General features: G+C 34.6%; 1 protein-coding gene and 2 long non-coding RNA genes across 3 annotated transcripts; all 3 read left to right on the top strand.

Moving 5' to 3' along the window:
- The first annotated feature begins 2,122 nt into the window (after window positions 1-2,122).
- On the top strand, window positions 2,123-12,760 carry LOC143635582 (kinesin-like protein KIN-6). Its single transcript, XM_077103377.1, has 23 exons — window positions 2,123-2,656; window positions 3,356-3,555; window positions 3,653-3,773; window positions 3,892-3,986; window positions 4,090-4,216; window positions 4,421-4,486; window positions 5,191-5,253; window positions 5,354-5,404; window positions 5,525-5,607; window positions 5,693-5,801; window positions 6,161-6,206; window positions 6,298-6,503; window positions 7,281-7,394; window positions 7,469-7,540; window positions 7,627-7,686; window positions 7,755-7,832; window positions 8,430-8,495; window positions 8,603-8,690; window positions 8,786-8,874; window positions 11,198-11,272; window positions 11,764-11,891; window positions 12,165-12,240; window positions 12,542-12,760. The coding sequence occupies exons 1-23, from the start codon at window positions 2,123-2,125 to the stop codon at window positions 12,632-12,634; spliced, it is 2,640 nt and encodes an 879-aa protein (XP_076959492.1). The 3' UTR covers window positions 12,635-12,760.
- On the top strand, window positions 8,965-9,416 carry LOC143635590 (uncharacterized). Its single transcript, XR_013154091.1, has 3 exons — window positions 8,965-9,041; window positions 9,154-9,237; window positions 9,317-9,416. It is a non-coding gene; the product is annotated as an uncharacterized LOC143635590 (long non-coding RNA).
- LOC143635591 (uncharacterized) lies at window positions 9,624-10,326 on the top strand. The gene is made up of 3 exons (XR_013154092.1): window positions 9,624-9,972; window positions 10,069-10,143; window positions 10,251-10,326. It is a non-coding gene; the product is annotated as an uncharacterized LOC143635591 (long non-coding RNA).
- Window positions 12,761-18,261: the final 5,501 nt, after the last annotated feature.

Here is an 18,261-nt window from a genome sequence, read left to right as displayed (position 1 = left end):
TGTGAGGAAATCAATATAACTGATTACTTAATAATCTAATAATTATTCTTTGGGATGTCGTTTGATTCAGTCAAGGGTCCTTTAGGGTTTGTTAGATGAATACGTTTAGAAATCAGTTTCCATATTATGTTATTTGTCCATTGCTTGATGATTGTTGATGCATAGGATTCTTACCTAGGTAGATTCCTTCTCTTATTGGTTTCGATCTTGTGTTTTATTGCTTGTTTCTTGTTTATTTACTTTCTTAGTTTAATATTAGTTTAAAAAATCCCCCATTAAAACATTAATAATAAATAGTCGTGTCGTAAGTCGAGTCTAATTAGCTAATTTACGTAATTTATAGAGTCCCGTGGGTTCGATATTTCGGACTTGCTTATCTTTAGTACAATTGATCGGTTAACTTGCCAGTGTTTTGTGTAGTTGAGTCTTAGGTCTAGTTTTTATTACTTGTTTAATTTAGTTAATATATAATTGACTGTTTTCACCACCCACTCTATGGGTCTATCGAGAGATTCACCATCTCGAATCGGTCTTCTTCTTCTTCTTCTTTTTCTTCTTATTATTATTATTATTATATCCCACTCTATGGGTCTATCGAGAGATTGACCATCTCGAATTAGTCTTTATCAATTTGGTGCTTTCATTCATCGTCTTCATGCCTTTTTCGACTCGTGAAGACCTGATCATGGCCTTGGTCTACAAAATCGATCAGCTATTGAACCAACAAAAATCAAGCATCTCCCAACAAGCTACCCTAGCCAGGTTCCACTTTGACTCCCTCACAACCACCATGAACCAAGTCACCGCTAACCTTACCACCACCTTCAACAAAATTTCCGGCACATCCTTGCCAATAACCTGCCGAAAACCAACTGTTACACCCATAATCCCGGCATCGCCACCACCTCCTATAATCACTTTCAAGATCACACCAACCCAAAACTCATACTAGTATTGGAACACTTTGTTTCCATCCCAACCAACGGACTTTAAAAGACAAGGAAACCGCTAACAAATGATGTGAACTTGGTCACCATAGCAAAGAAAATCACGTCGCCATCATCACCTCCAACTCTTGTTACGCCTACAAAACATGTGCTGCCCCACATGGGTTTAAAAACTTGCTACCCATGTTGTCCATCACGGCTTCTTACAAGCATCTGATGTCAAGAACTTCAACATTTATAACTTCCACGCCACTAAACTTCTTTGCCAAAACACATATTCCATATTTCGCGACGAGACGCGAGTGATGACCACCGTGGCGGCGTCATTCCGTCCTTGAGGAAAAGGACGTTTTGATGAAGCGGGGAATTGATACAATACATTTAGTTTCAGTATTGTACTTTAATTAGGTTTTCTTATTGTTTATCTTTTTCTAAATTTATGTATTTTTTTTCCAATAAAATGTAACCGTTTCATTAAAAAAAATAATTAGAAAATTGTTTCTAGTTTGTCTCTCTTTTTTTCGTTCTAAGAGTCTAACCCACTCGAATCGGTCTCTATCAACGAGTGCCGCAACTAATGGTGGATGAGATATATAAAAAGTTGATATAACAACTTTTTAATAGATTTTTTTATTAAATTTAGGGTCTGTTTGGTATGGGGTAATGGAATGAAAAGAGAATGCAATGAAGTAGGGAATGAAATGGAGAAGAAAATGAAATGAATTATTATCATTCCACTGTCATGTTTAGTTACCATGTGGAATTGAAATGAATCATTTCCATGTGTTGTTTGATATATGGTAACAATGAAAAATTGAAATATTTTTTTTAAATGACAAAAATACTCTGTTTCAAAATACTTTTTCTACCAATTTTCACAACATTTTCTAATTGTAAATTTGTATGATGGAAATAGATATATATTTAACTAATAAAACTTTAAATTGATTCAAAGTTCTGAACTAAAATAAATTTAAAATTATTTAAACTTTTGATTTTAGTCAATTCGTTGTTAGATGATAGAAAATCACAACTATTGAAATGGATTGTGTAGTTTAATCGTATACTTTTTTGGTTTTACAATAAAATTAATCAAATTTGAAACGAAAGGTTTCCCTCCCGGTTAAAAAAAAACAAATAAATCCCCCACACTTTCCGCTTTACACAAAATCAAAATGAATGAGGAGACATTAATCACCAACAGTCCACCAGCAGCACCGTGCCCTAACACCGTCACCGTCACCGTCACCGTCCGCCGTAACCCTCCCCGCCGCGCCAGACCGACACCCTACTCCGCCGTACCTCTGTCACTGCCTCCAACTTCCAAATCCAAATCCAAATCCAAAACCTCTTCCGCCGTTCGCTCTTTCCCCATCCACGACATTCTCTCCATCCAAATCCCAGAAGATAAACCGGAGGTTCCACAGGCTCCGGATGATGAGAAACTGAAGGTGTTTCTTCGGATACGGCCGATTGTACCCCCGCAAAGGAGTAAGATTCAATTGAAGAACGGGGGCCAGAAGAATGTGTGGCCGCAAAACCCTAGGAAGAAAGACGCGCTCAAGGTTAAGGAGACGAAAACAAGTGAGAGGTGTTTGAAGGTCAATGATGAGCGTTCGGTTACCGTTTGTCCGCCTGCGGACGCCAGGAGGACTAAGTCAGAGGTTTACGAGGGGTTTTCGTGCGTGTTTGGGGAAGGATCCACGCAGGTTGTTGTTGTTGTTTTACGTTTAGTTAGTGATTTGTTGTTCTGTGATGTTATTAGTATTTTTTTTTTTAATTTTGGGATTAATAACTGTTGTGGTTAACCGATTCTTAACAAAATCATGATAATTAGGTCAATTTTAGTTATGTAATAACGAAAGGATAAGTTGTTGTAGTTTTGATTTTAGTTTGTTTTTGGCAGAGTGGAGTATGTGAGACTTTAGAATCATATTTAGGGTTTAGCTTTTTAGCGTTTAGTTTTTAGGGTTTTGTCTTAAGGTTAAGGTTCAACAAGCTGGTTTCAAAACTGCTGTAAAGAGTTCAATCGGAGTTCTTCGAGTCATTTACCTTTGGTTCTCTAATTTTTTGGAGTTTCCTAATCAGCCCACCATTTCCCTTATATTAGGCTGATGGTTCTGTGATATTTTGAATTGTTCTTCATGTTTGGGACTGATAACTGTTTTGATCAACAGATTTTAACACAATCATTATAATTAGGTCAAAGTTATGAATTAGTGAAAGGGTAAGATGTTTTTGTAGTTTTGATTTCAGCTTGTTTTAGGCAGTTTTTTTTTTTAAATTTTGGGACTAATAACTGTTGTCTTTAACTGATTTTAACACAATTATGGTAATTAAGTCAATCTTAGGTATGAAATATTGAAACATTAAGGTGTTTGATTTCAATTTGTTTTTGTTTTTGGCAGAGTGAAGTATATGAGAGAATGATGTATCCACTAGTGGTGGACTTTTTAAAGGGAAAGAGTGGAATGCTTGCTGCCATGGGACCTAGTGGATCTGGTAAAACTCATACAGTTTTTGGAAGTACCAGACAGCCTGGTATGGTTGCTCTTGCTCTTCGCCAGATATTTTCAGAAAACGATATCAGTAGATCCAAATGTTCAAGGTAATTTGTTAAATGATACTTTCATGATTCATATATTTATCTTCATGTTCTTTTGATAAGTATAAATGTATAAGCATGGTTTGTCATATTGTTGCAGGACTTTCCATCTGTCGATGTTCGAAATATACTCAGAGCGAGGAAAAGGGGAAAAGATTATGGATTTATCACAAGGAGGTGATTTATTCATGCAACAATCAAATATCAAAGGTCTCAAAGAGGTTGTTTAACTTTCATTATTATATTAGTATCCCACTTGTTCATCTCCTGAATTTATGCATCTTTCTTGTATTTATCTTTACTAAAAGTGTTAAATTTGTTTTGTAATGATATACACAGGAGGTCATTCAAGATGTTCAACAAGCTGAATCTTTGATTGCAAGTGGAATGTTAAAGCGTTCTACTGCTATGACAAATTCCAATATTCAGTCAAGGTACATGGCAATGGTCATTTGTTTGTTAGGAAGTAATATTATTTATACTGTCAATTTTTGGTATTTAATTGTGATATTCACTTGTATCTTTATATTATTCCAGTCGTTCACAGTGCATTATAAACATTCTCTGTGTCCTTGATAACCTTGATGAAGATCAGACTTACACTGCTGTATTGACTATAGTTGACCTTGCTGGAGCTGAAAGAGAAAAGAAGACTGGAAATCAGGTACCTATTATTACTGCTTTTAGTTTTGTTATTTCACATGTTAGTTGAAAAACTTGAAATATCTGCAATGTGTATACTGTGATTGCTCTATGTTCATATCAAGTACTGGATAGTGCCTCTTTCGGGTGTAACTGATTTTGTTACTGTTTTTTGTGGGTGCTCATTTTGATTTAGAATCTTGATTGCTTTTTATGTTTTTGACAGGGAGCTAGATTACTGGAAAGCAACTTTATTAATAACACATCTATGGTTTTTGGATTGTGTTTGAGGGTATGCATCAAAACTTTAATTATAAAATGAAAATATTATGTTTATTTTGCTTACTTTACTTTTCTCTCTCGCTATATATACAAGTGTATACGCATGCTTATGCATTCTACATTTTAGCATTGATTAGGCTTGTAAACGAACCGAATCGGAGATGTATGTGTTTGTCTGTTTAACTATGATTGAACAAACGAATGAACAATGACAATTAAACGAATGCGGTTTTCGTGTTCTTGTTTTTTTGTTAAGAAAAGTAGCGCCTTCGTGTTTGTTTGTTATAAACGAAATCGTCACCAATGAAAACAACTCAACATAGATTAACAAACATAACCAAGCAAACACTAAATGAAGTTCATGAACATAATTAGTGGATCTAAAAAATGTAACTGAATATATGCACGAATGAATATACACATTCATAAACTAATGAACACAAATGAATGTGAACGAGCGTAATTTAAAAAACCTAAATGAAGTTCACGAACATAAGTAAACGAATGAGACATGTGTTTATTTGTGTTAGTTTAACTAAAAACAAGCGCAGAGTTTTGTTCATATAATCTGTTTGATAATTAAACAAATTTCTTGTCGAATGATTCACTAAACTTTCGGTTCGTTTACCACCCAGCACAAATCTCTTTCATTTGTTGATAAACAGTATTTATAATAGTTTGTGATTTACTAACTGATTAATTTTTTATCTTTAGTCTTTATTAGAGCACCAAAGGAACCCTAAGAAACCTTTACACAAGCATTTCCAAAACTCAATGGTAAGCAATTGCATATTATTTTTATTTAAAGTTTGCTCTTTTTCTTTATATATATTTTTGGCATTGTTATTGAGACACCATCATTTGTATTTTCTGTCAGTTAACAAAATATTTGCGCGATTTCTTAGAAGGAAAAAAGAGAATGGCGTTGGTATGCATCTTTATTTCTAGACATGACAATATGCTTGATCTGACAATTTATTGTCATGATACTATGAATTTCTTTTATTTTTGTGTTACAGTTGGTTGGCTAATTAATTACTTTTTGTAGATATTAACAGCCAAACCAGGGGAAGAAGATTATCAAGATACATCTTATTTATTGAGACAAGCTTCACCCTTCATGAATATAAAGTATACAACTTTTAATGTTTATTTTTATCATTTTTGACTATTTGAAGCCAACTCTAAATATCGCATTCAATGATTTTTGTTTTAGGTTTGAGAGTATTGAAGAACAGCCAGTAGGCAATAAAAGACGGATCCAAACGTTGCCAAAAGCTGAAGTAACTAAAAGAATGAAGCTCAGTAGTAATGAAGTTTGCATGGTATTTTTCTTTCGTTTTCCTACTTAACGTTTGAATGCTTATTAGGGTTGTATGGGTTGGTTTTGGGCTTAAACCGGACCGAAAACCAAAACTTTTGTTGATGGATTGTATGGGTTGGTTTTAGTTACTTGCGAAACCAAGACAAACCTAAAATTCGGTTTTTATTAAAACAGAAAATCAACCCGTCAGTTTTTGTTTGGGCCCGGTTATTTCGGTTCAGGGTTTTCAGTTTCGGGTCAGCCTTTTGGTTTTCTGCGCACTCCTAGCTTACATATTTGAACATTTAAATTGTTTTGCCACTTTTTTAAATGAATATTGCATACTATTTTACTTTCGCGTTGTTAACTTTCATTTTTCAGGATGATGAAGTGAAGGGCGATATTCTTGATCAGTCTCATAAAGAAGGTTACACAAAAAAATAGATTCTTTAATTTTTTATTTTGCTTACTTGGCACCATTTTTTTTGTGTTTTAAGGTTGATTTGCTGTTTGGACAGAACTTATTTCAGAACAAGACAAAGATGACGAAACCAATGGATCATCATTTCAGTTTCCAGTTGATAATAATATAAAAGCAAACAAGAAAAAAGTTACCAAGGACAGTATCACTGATCAAGCTAAGACAGCTAGGGAGAATCAGATTCTTTCAAACTTTTCTAAAGCCTTGTGGAAAGTATTGAAAGAACACAAGAAAAAGTTAGAGGTAATCTTTTTTACTGATAATTGCACATGCACAATTTAAATGGCCATAGTTTTTTTGTTCGTGTTTGTTTGATTGTTAAGTAAATGAACGTGCCTGTGTTCGTTTATGTACGTGTGTTAACAGTTTAAGCAAACTGTTGACGGACACAAACAGACGCAAACAAACAAACATAACTTAACACATATGAACGAGCATAAACAAACTTAATTGAGTGAACTACCAAATAAATGTAGTCATGATTGTTAATCTGTTGGGCCTTAAAATAACAAAAGTAGACTAAATTGTGATGGTTCTATAAAGTTTAAATGTATATATATACAAACGAACATAAAAAAATGTAATTTAACAAACCTAAATGAACGAACATGGACAAACATAAACAAATGTGAAGTTATGAAAACATTCACGATTGTAAATGAAATGAACGAGGCACGTGTTCATGATCGTACTTTTATCTAAAAGATACAAAAGTGTTGCTTGTGCTTGTTTGTTCGTTTATTAAATAAACGAATGTAAATGAACATAAAGGAACAAACATTAAAGAATGTAAACGGACAAACATACGTGAATTTAAATATTGAACGACACATGTGTTCATTTTGTTCATTTAACTAAATGAACCAAAAGTGTTGTTTGTGTTCATTCTTTTACAATAAACAAACATAAATGTACTTTCCGCTTACTGGTTGACTGAGCATTTAGTTCGTTTACAGGCCTAAATCCTATATAGTTCATATGCTAATAATATTTTTAAATATGTATCACAATGTATCACAGGCCAGTGAAAATGAAGCTAATGCTTTAAGACATAATCTTACTGCTGAAAAAGAACGGGCTGCTGCACTGGAATCTGAACTCAACTTCATGAAGGCTTCATGCTTATGTGGAAAGGTTCCCAAAGTTTTGTACTGTTTTTTTAAACATATAATATACTTTTATTTTACTTTTCGTATCATTTTTTTCAGTCTAATGCACAAGTATCTTCACCTTCCATCAAAATGGAGTGCATTAAGAAGAAACAGATAGCTACTGATCCTGTAAGCATACACACTTGTTTTCATTTCATAGTATATGTAATGGGCTTCTTTTAACTTAGCTGATTTGAATTAATATCTATATTTAGGTCACTGCATCTGTTCCACTAGTTTCTGATTGTTTCAACACGGTCAACTTAGAAAACCAGGTTTGTAATTTGAGTTTGGTTTTCCATGGTTTGAATAATAATACAAATGATCTTATTATCTTTATTAGCTTCAGGTTGATGCACAAGTGTCTTGTTCAAATCATTGTGAAGAAAATGTGGACACTAGTGTGATATCTAACATCAATGTAAGTCACTTAACGTTGTAGGTTATGTTTATATTAGAGGTGGTAATTTTTATAAGTTAGTGCTTATGCAATATATAGTTTTATGCATAACATAGTTATATTATTTAGTTATTTTTATCATAGTTTTATATATAATATTAAATTTATTATAAATATATATTCAATTAAAAAATTATATAAATAATAGGCTTGCTTAGGTTTGCTACCAGGCTCGAGCTTGATACGTGAAGCTCATGTACATGCTCGTTAATTAACAAATTTACTTTTTGGCTCAAGTTTGTTTAAGCTCGGATAACTCAAGCTTTTAGTGAGCTGATCCCGAGTAGCTTTTGAACGGCTTGGCTTGTTTACACCTGTACTTACAATCATCTAAACCTTTTTACGTAAAACGTTAGAATAACATAATTTTACTTTTATAATTATAATTATGGAATAAACAGTGTTTCCTATCAACTCAACCTGACACACATAAAATGACATGTTTTGATACGGGACATGTTTTTGATACACTACCAACTCGAATGTCCTTCATGTTGCTACATCTACTATGTTTTATGCAATCTTTTCGATGATGACAGTTATTTTGTTATTTATTAGGATACAAGCCCGGTTGAAGTAGCGTCGACAACGTTGAATGTTCAGAGTTTTGAAGAACATAACGAGGTATCTCATAATGGTGGTGGTTTGGATAGTATATAAATAGAAACTGCTTTAATGTTATGGTGCTCAAAACAATTCTCAACTAATAAATTTTTCATTGTATTTATCAGGAAAACAATGTTTTTTGTGAATATGTTGTGTTTGATAAAGAAGACTTGATTGAACTTGGAGATTCAGAGTTCATCAATAACATAGCAGGTCAGATTTTCAATCTTAGCTCCTTTTTTTTGTTATTTTTATGCTTTTTTTATAAGTTTATACCTTTTTCTAAATTGTTTGTACTCATACTTTAGAGCCGGGTGTTAAAGATTTACATGGAGATAAAGGCCAAATGAAACGTGAGGAAGAAGAGGAAGACCAAATCAAACTGGGGGAAGAAGAGGTTTGTTTGATTTTTTTAGTGTGTTCAATCGGAAAATATTATGATTTTTTTAAATGGCAACCTTTGTCATTTATTTTTCATATTAATTCCAGTTGGTTGCACAAGATTCATCTTCAGAAGTTAGTGCATCAGAGTGCTTTCAGAAGCCAGATGTATTGGATGACACTGTGAGCATAGCAGTTATATTCTTATATACTTTGTAATTTGTAAATATGCTTTCAATGAAGTTATATTTTAATGAAGATTCCTAACCCTTACTGAACTATCAATATTGCTCAGGTCACTATAGATCATGAAATAAGTCCTTTTCGAGTGATACTGAAAGACATTGATCTTGAACATTTTGAAGAACAGAGTAAAGAGGTATATCATAACTAGAAGTGGTTATTTATGGGTCGTTTATTACAATTAAAGTTGATAGTTTTGTTATTATATGAAGCAGAAAGTTGATGTTGACCATGTTTTAAGTCCAAATGTTGTGCTTGATAAACACGAATTCAAGGAAATTGAAGAAAGAGTGACTGATGGAAAATTAAGGGGTTCAGGTTAGAGATCTGACCTGATCTTATGTTTTGTGATTATTTGATTACTTTGTTTTATAAGCTATAGCCTATAGGCTTTCTGATGACTATGATTACCAACTGATTGGTATTTTAATCACTTTAAAGTATTATCATGGTTGCTACTTTTACTAAAACTAGATGAAATTTTTGTAATCAATGTGGTTGTTTGAATACAATAATGCCATTGGACTTCATTAATACATTTGAGATGGCTTCCAACATGTTTTGTTATTTTTACGCATTTGAACAAATTGTATTAAAAACAACAATACGAAACTTAAAAAGTTCAGTGATAGCTGTTTCTAAACATAGTTTGTACAGTGTTGTTGGACATTGTTTTTTTTATCAAGGGTCTTCATATATTTGTGTTAGGTTCAGTTGGGTCAATGTTTGTTTTATTAAGGCTTCTTTTTATTTTGCTTAATTTGTAGGTTGTGATAATTTAGAGTCAACTGTTTGCGATTCAGAGTTACATCAACATGGAGAAAATAATTCTTCATTTGTGAAGGAACCCCGATCAGAACACGAGGAAGATGTTAGTTTGATCTTTATTGATATCAAATTACACATAACTGTGTATTATAAAAATGCTAAGTTTATTTTTATTTTTGGTTATTCACTTTGGTTGCAGGCAATTGCACACGTTTCATCTTCACATCTCTGTGAGTCTCATTGTGATGAAAAGCAGGACATATTGGATGACACTGTAAGTAAATACACCTTTTTAATAGTTTTAAAACTTACAGATATGCATTTTTAAATACACAAATAATCTGAATGATTAATGATGATTGCTATTTCAATTCTGATCAGGGAATAAGTTTTGGTGAAGTCATATCAGGTGACCTTTTTGAAGACCAGAGTGAGGAGGTAAAGTTTACAGATAGAAATGCTATTTAGTGGTTGCATGTGATAATTTTACTTTATTTAATCAGATACTTGATCTTTCTCCAAATGCTGTGTGTGATAAACAAGAACTGAATGAAGTTGAAAAAACAGAGGCCGGTGGAGAAGTAGCAGGTTAGAGAATCAACTAGACCTCATGTGTTTCTTGATTCATTGATTACTCGTATTTACAGTAATAATTAATATCAACTAATATTTCATTTAGTATATTTTTTTTCATGATACTCGTTTAACAATTAACCTGATATATTGTTTGCCTTTTGTAGTTGTTGATGAAGTTTCTTCTATGGAGGAAGTACAAGAGCATAAAGAAAAAGAGGTTAGTTTTATATTTAATTATTTATATTCTTGAAGTTGTTATATGCTATATTGTTTCATTGTTTTTCTGTACACCTAAAAACATGGTTGTCGGTAGGGGTTTCATGTATACCCGTGCACTGAAATTAATATTTAGTGAATATTTTACCTTGTAACAGACATTATTTTGCTTCTGCTTACCAATATGTGCATGGAAAACATATTCAAGATTTTTGTCAATACCTGAAATCTGAATGAACAAACACGGGGTAATACTGTTGATGGTTTTTGTTCACACTCTCTGCCGTGTCCACATCTTGAACGACTTGTAGTTATTGGATTGCAGCTATATGACACTTGCCACTTTGTTTAGTTAAGATATATGTGTTTTTCCATTGCTTAACCGTAGCATGCATGTTTTTTTAAAAGCAATGCTTGATTTTAGGAAACAATGTTGTGTTTTGTTTAATGGAATACAAGTATTTTAGTTTCCTACCATTAGTGGTGTTGTTGTTATTATTATTATTATTATTATTTTGTTTTGTTTTCGTGACCAGGTAAATGCCCCAGTTTCTTTATCAGACCTAGAGGGATCAAAGTTTGTTGGGAACACACAGCTTGTAGATTTAGCTGTAAGTAATTCCTGTTCATTTATTTATGTTGGTTTGAACTATATGGCAATATTGATCCGTTTACGTGCATATAGATCAATTCAGGCTGTATCTATCTTTAATGAGTCAAATGACAATTTTGATAACAACTACCACACTTTGGATGTTTTCAATAAAAAAATTAGTTTTGATTTTTTTTACTAAAAAGGGTAAATGGACAAAAATACCCTTATGTGTGGTGCAAATGACTGTATTAAACGGAAATATCTATGCTTAATGTGTCAAGTGACTTCTTTTTAAAAAAAGTATTAAAAATTGTTAGAAGTAAGGACGAAAACTGTGACAAATTATAAACATAAAGGATGATTCCAGTTGTTCCCTTAGTTTAGGGACGAAACCTGAAATTTGCTGTATATCTTTCTAAAAGACTAAAAGTGTAATATAGTCTTTTCTGGCTTACCATACAGACCAATATAGTATCTATACCTAACATGCCATATCTCCGACTACAGGAGTCCCCGGATCAACAGTTGGTCCTACATGAAGATGTTATCAGTTCTCAAAGCTGCAATGCTAGTAAATTGCCAGAGGTGCCACATGTGCAACCCTCCCAACCATTACCGGCCGTGAAACCAAAAAGGTAAGGCTCTTTTATTAGCAAAAGGTTAGTCCTACAGGTGTCAATTTGATTTAATGAATCAAAAGTTTGTTGGTATTTTAACATTTTTTAAAGCAAATAACGCGATTTACGTGAGATTCATACAACACAGCCTAAATCAAACTATATTCAAACAAATGGGTTGAAATCGAGCCAGGGGTCATAATTCTTAGTATCAGATTTATTCTGATATTGGAAACATATTTATAATTTGTGTATTCTTTTAAAGGCAGTATATATGTTTTTTGTTATTAGGAGGCTTCATCCTGCTTCATCTCTGATAAAGAATATAACCTCTTTAGAGTTTGATGATGCAACCACAATGCCAAAGGTACATAATATCCCATTTATTCAAATTTCAATAAGTGTGTGTGTATATATATTGTGTATTCTGGTTGTTATTTTGTGGTTCTAGTTTGGATTCACTCCATACGTTAAAAAGTATTTTATTTAATGGTTACTGCTTGAGCTATTTTCAAGCATAGTTATGTAACCATTTAATTAACTTTTTTTTTTCCGTTTCTTATATTATAACACTATATACAAGTAGTTATACGGATCTTACTAATATAATTTGCAAGTAGGAGAGTGCATGTATGTTAGCATAATGTTTGTGAGTTGCATACATGCAGCAGCATCGCCATGGAAAAAGAGATGAAAATGAAGATGGTAGAATAAGAACACAAGGCAACAGCGCTCTTCTACGCATCCTTTTACGTCACTGAACACATATCTCTACTTTGGTATTTTGTGCGAAGCTGACATATTTTGTATGCTTTTGGTAGCTATTTTGTGCGATGCTAACATAATTTTTGTATGCTTTTGGTAGCTGTATAATCTCTCTTTTTTGGTAAAGGTTCTTTTGTTTTCTTATTAGAAATGCTAATAAACCGTTAAATCCTACCAAACTGAAGCAGGCAACCCTTTGTGTTGGCTAATATCTTACTTGGGCTACTAAGTAAGATGCCGAAACTTGTAGTGCAAGATAAAAGGCGGTTAATATAGATAATAAAAAGTTGGTCATATCTATCTAGTTATGATTTATGTCGGTCTAATGAATTTAGGTTAGCTATATAACCCATGTCAACAAATCTTATATATATGCCAATTTGTCTATTAAGATCCTATTTAGCAGTTGAGAGCTATTGTTCAGCTTTGACCAATAAAAAGTCAACCACATCAGAAAACTCCAAGTTTACTATAGCCTTGGTTCTGTCTGCAACATCCAAATTAAGCTTCATTTCCCGCATATGAGCTATAAAACCCTCCTTTATAGCTTTGTTTTTGGCTAAATACATCCAAATTAAGCTTAATGTTCCCGCATATGAACTATAAAACCCTTCCTTTATAGCTTTGTTTTTGGCTAAATACGAAATAACTGGCAAATGATCATTTTAAACCTCATTTCAAATATACTGGTCAAAACCATGTAACGTTACTAATATTCAAATTATGAAAATGATCATTTTAACCCTTGCTTCGTTTTTGATTTTGATTTTTTAATTTTTACGAAAATTATGCAAATTCCATCTTTTCTAGCATTCCACCATGCCCATCTAGAGGTGCACAAAAAAACCGGTTCCGGAACCTAACTGGTGGAACCGAACCGGAACCGGTTCCAGTTCCAGTTCCAACCCGGTTGGAACAATACCCGGTTTGGGTATTTTTGTACCCGAAAATCGTACCCGGTTCTCCTATTTGTATGTCAGTACCAGTTCCAACCCGGTTCCTACCCGGTTCTTAATTGGAACCGGTTCGGTTCGTATCCGGAAAAACCGGTTCCGACGGGTTTTTTTTGAAGGGTCAAACAAAAGTCAAACTAGCCGTTGGAACCGGTTCCAACGGTAATATAGCCGTTGGAACCGGTTTTTTAGACACCAATTAGCCGTTGGAACCATGGGAAATAAAATATTTTCGATTTCGTTTGACAACGCTTCAAACAATACTAAGGCGGCTGAAAAATTTATCATTAAATATTCACCACCTTGTTTCGGGGATTTTTTTCATGTCCGATGTGTTGCACATATCATCAACTTGGTTGTTCAAATAGGTCTTGACAATGAACACATTTGTGATGATTTAAAATACTTTAGACTTATGTTACAAGATGTCTTCAAAAATGGTAAAAGAAGACATCTTGAATATAAGAACTATTGCAAGTCGGTTGAAAGAAAGTATTTGGGGCCGAATTGGGACGTTCCAACCCGTTGGAACTCAACTTGTCATATGTTAAAGTGTGCTTTTGCCCAACGCCAAACTTTACAAGCTTTTCATAACAATCTTGTTGAAGAACGCGAGGCCGATATGTTTCCGGAAAGTGTTTGGGTCCAAGTCGGTTATTTGTTGGAGTATCTTGACGTGTTCAAAAAGTCAACAACAAAATTATCGGGAGTCTATTACCCTACTAGTTGTTGGGTTTTGCAAGAATTGTACTATATGTCTTGTGTTTTTAAAAGCTTTGCGGAGAAGAACAAACTCTTCGAAAATATTGTTGCGGTGATGAAAGAAAAGTTCATAAAATATTTTGAAATCATACCGCCGGTCTTTACTTGTGCCGCCGCATTAAAACCCTATTGGAATGTTAATGGGGTTGAAACAACGATTGAGGAAATATTCGACAACTTAGGTATGCACGAGATTGACCCACTTATAAACTTGATGAATGGGATTCGTGAATCGGCATCTAAGAGGCAAAGAGGAAACACACCAAGTAGCGAACTTGGTCGATATAGTGGAGCAAACTATGTTGAGGGCGCAACGGTCGACGAAATTCGCAATATTGATTTGTTGGCTTGGTGGAAAGGTAAACAAAACGAATTTCCCATTCTATCCGCCATGGCTCGTGATTTGCTTGCCGTACAAGCCTCAACGGTTGCTTCCAAATCGGTTTTTTCTCTTAGTGGGAGGGTGTTATCTATGCGAAGAACAAAACTAACTCCCGAGTCTCTAGAGGTTTGCATTTGCCTAAAGGACCATTTGGATGCGGTGGATCGTGTACAACACAAGGCGAACTTTGAAGACGAAATACCAATAGAGCGTCATATTCATGATGAGGAGGCGGAGGACGGGGTTTCTTCCGATAACGAAGACGAGGGTGAAGACGAGAATGAAGACGAAGAAGAGTTGTAATTATTTGTTTTGGTAAAATTATTTGTAACTTGTTCAACTAATATTTAGTTTTGATTTGTTTTATTATAATTACTGTTGTTACTCATGATTAATTTTTGTTACTTTTTTAATAACGACGAACATTTTATTTATTTAAAAACTAACTATTACAAACATTATTAAAACATAAACGATACTAAGCATAACAACTAAAACATAAAAAACAAAGTCCGTCGTTTTAATCCGGGAATACTTATTTTTGGGTTGTAGAGCCGGACGACTCTCCCACTTCCGTTTTTTTAGCTTCCAATCTTCTTTTCTCTCGACAATACTTATTCGTATGTTTTCGTAATGTCGAGTTGGACCCTGCTTTAAGAAACTTCGAGCAATATTTGCAACGTGCCAACTCATGTGAGTCGGTCATGAGACACAAATCGTAATGAACCCAAACATCGGGGCATCTTGTTGTTTCGATCACCATAACAACGTCATCATTGGTTGCCATTTGTTGTCGGTTTAAGGTTAATTGTGGTTTGGAGTGTGTTTTATAGTTTTGGAAGTGGTTTAACAAGTAAACAAACAAACCTTGCTATTTATGGTAAGAAAATAACCTATTTATAGTTAAAAAACCGGTTCCAACGGTCAAAAACGGCTATATAGCCGTTGGAACCGGTTCCTAACGGCTCTAATATTTAAATTTCAAAAAAAACCGGTGGAACCGGTTTTTACGTAAAAACCGGTTCCGGTTCATACCCTACCCGGTTCTTAAAAGTTCGCATATCTGGGCATCGGTTCGGGTCGGGAACCGAACCGGTTCTTGATTGGAACCGGTGCCATTTTACAACCCGGTGTGAAAAAACCGGTTTGGAACCGGTTCGGGTTTTCCATTTGAACCCGATTTGTGCACCTCTATGCCCATCTACTTGAAACTCCTAGCAAACAATTAAAGTTGACTAGAGGTGCACAAACATGATATTTTCAGGGACAGGAACCAGGTAGGAACTAGTTTCGGGTATGATCTACAAAAGTCAAAACCGAGTTTGGGTATAGTCTGGTGTTTGACCGGATTTTGATTGGGTTTCTTCGGGTTTCAGGTAGGTTGGGTCAGGTCCTGACCCGCGTATTAGTGGAACCGGTTCCACCGGGTCGGTTCTGGTTCCGGATACAGTTCCAGGGAGAAACCCAGAGCCCGGTCCGTACCCACGAGTAGGGTGGGGCCAGCTTGGGTCGGGTTCGGAACCCGTTTTTTGGTGCATATCTAAAGTGGAATATGACTGGTTATAGTGATTTGACAATAACCCACCCTAGTGATTTGACAACAACCCACCCCAAGAGTTATATATTATAAGTCTTCGATACTCATGGGCCGAAAACAGGCTTAAAACAAAACATCTAGATATTTCGGTCAATTGGGCCGAACTCACACAAATATTTAACGGGCCTGATCCATCACGCAACACACAATGGGCTGCCACAAAGATTAATCCGTTCACTCCTTTAAAAATGATTCCCACAAAATGCTCGTTTCAAAACTAGAGTCTTAAAGTAATAGAAATAATATAAAACAAACTAACCACAAAAACTATATTTCTAAAAAGACTCAATTTACCCTTTAGACAAAAATTGGGATCAAATCGTTCTAGGACTAATCAAGGGACATTTTCAGCACACATACTTTGCTAGTTCTGGTCCATTGTCGATATTGTTGTCCACTTAAATTTATGCTCGTCATACTTACTTTGTGGTCCATTTCTAAATGGTAATAGGAAGCGAGCAAGGGGACCCCATATGGCTAACAACGTGGTTAATCAAGTCAGTAGTGTAATGACTTATGATTGGCAGAAAGACTGTAGGTAAAAATCGCTCTTTGAGCTTTATTAATATTCATAAATCCAATAAGAAGATATGAACGCCCAAATGATAAACCACATAAAGAATCGTGGTCTTCGAACCCTTGAACATCCCATTAATACAAGAATTAAGGTTATAAAACCATACGCTTAAGAAATGTTAATCACTAAAACTAGAAGCATAAGAATATAAGAATTTAGTGTGTATCACCGACTGTCTAGCATACTTACATGTTAGTAGGGGTGTTAAAAAAAATCGAATCCGAATCCAAAATATTTGAGAATCCGAACTATCCGAAAGTTCGGATTCGGATTCGGATAGTGATTCTGGAAATTTTTGGATATTTCGGATATCTGATATATCCGAAAAATTAACTCTATTTATTTATTTATTTATTATATATAATGTTATAAACACATATACTTTGGAAACCCTACTATTTTACAAACGCACAACCGCTTCAAAGATCAAACCCGGCCAAACCCATCTTCAGATCTCGCCGCCACTCTTCCAACCTTTCCGACCTCCGCCGCATCTCACCGTTGGTGGTGGATGTTAGGTATTAAATAATAGAGGGGGTAAATAGTAATAAGATCATATTATGGGGGTTGTACGTGTAATTAGTATTTGTACTTATGAAACGTATCGATGAATGAGAAGGTAGCTATTGATTTGTGAGTTTATCTCCTTATTATCCTGTGTTCTTCTTCTTCAACAATTTTTTAGCTCGATTTTACGGTTTGTATCGTAACAAGTGGTATCAGATTAGTTCGAACCTTTCAGACGCTCTTCCGGCAACCTATTCGGTGATATACGATGGCAACGGTGGCAATTCAGGCGGTGCTCAATTGTGCACCAACAGGTGGAAATTTACAGTGGTGATAGCAATTTGTGAAGTAATTGAGGCTTAAAACAAAGGGCTTCACGAAATCGAACAACAATTTAGCAGCAACAAAGCAATTTGAAATTAGGCAACAACAAATTTCTACAAAAATCGAATTGGGGCAACAACGATTGCTGTTATTGATAGAAACGATCAAGTATTCTTGACGGTTTTTAGCCAACAATTCCTACGCCAGCTATAATAATTGTTTTCGCGTGGGGGTTTGATATGGGAAAACCGGGTTCATATTTGCGGGCATCGTAGGTGTTCTTGTGGTTGGTTACAATATGAAGGCGGGGGTCATTGTTGTGGTTACATACCAGATTATTCAAAACCACCAACTGATTGGGAATTTTGCATGGGTTACAAATGTTTGGATGAATGGACCGGATCACCAACATGGGGAAAACGAATCAATCAATCAATCAATCAATCATGCCCAGTAAAATCCCACCGACAGCAAAGCTATAAGTAGGGTATGGGAAGGGTGGAATGTAGGCACACCGTACC

The sequence above is a fragment of the Bidens hawaiensis genome, unplaced genomic scaffold, assembly GCF_021521415.1.
Source record: "Bidens hawaiensis isolate Kalapana, Puna unplaced genomic scaffold, B.hawaiensis_p1.1 tig00007607_1, whole genome shotgun sequence".
NCBI classification, from domain to species: Eukaryota; Viridiplantae; Streptophyta; class Magnoliopsida; order Asterales; family Asteraceae; genus Bidens; species Bidens hawaiensis.
The sequence above is the reverse complement of the archived record's forward strand: the minus strand, read 5'-3'. Positions and strand labels throughout refer to the sequence as shown.

Bases quoted from the DNA above. Each gene is read 5' to 3' on its own strand.
- LOC143635582 (XM_077103377.1), top strand. From the start codon at position 2,123: ATGAATGAGGAGACATTAATCACCAACAGTCCACCAGCAGCACCGTGC. The intron at 2,657-3,355 runs GTTGTTGTTGTT...TGTTTTTGGCAG, and splicing joins TTGGGGAAGGATCCACGCAG to AGTGAAGTATATGAGAGAAT. The intron at 3,987-4,089 runs GTACATGGCAAT...ATATTATTCCAG, and splicing joins AATTCCAATATTCAGTCAAG to TCGTTCACAGTGCATTATAA.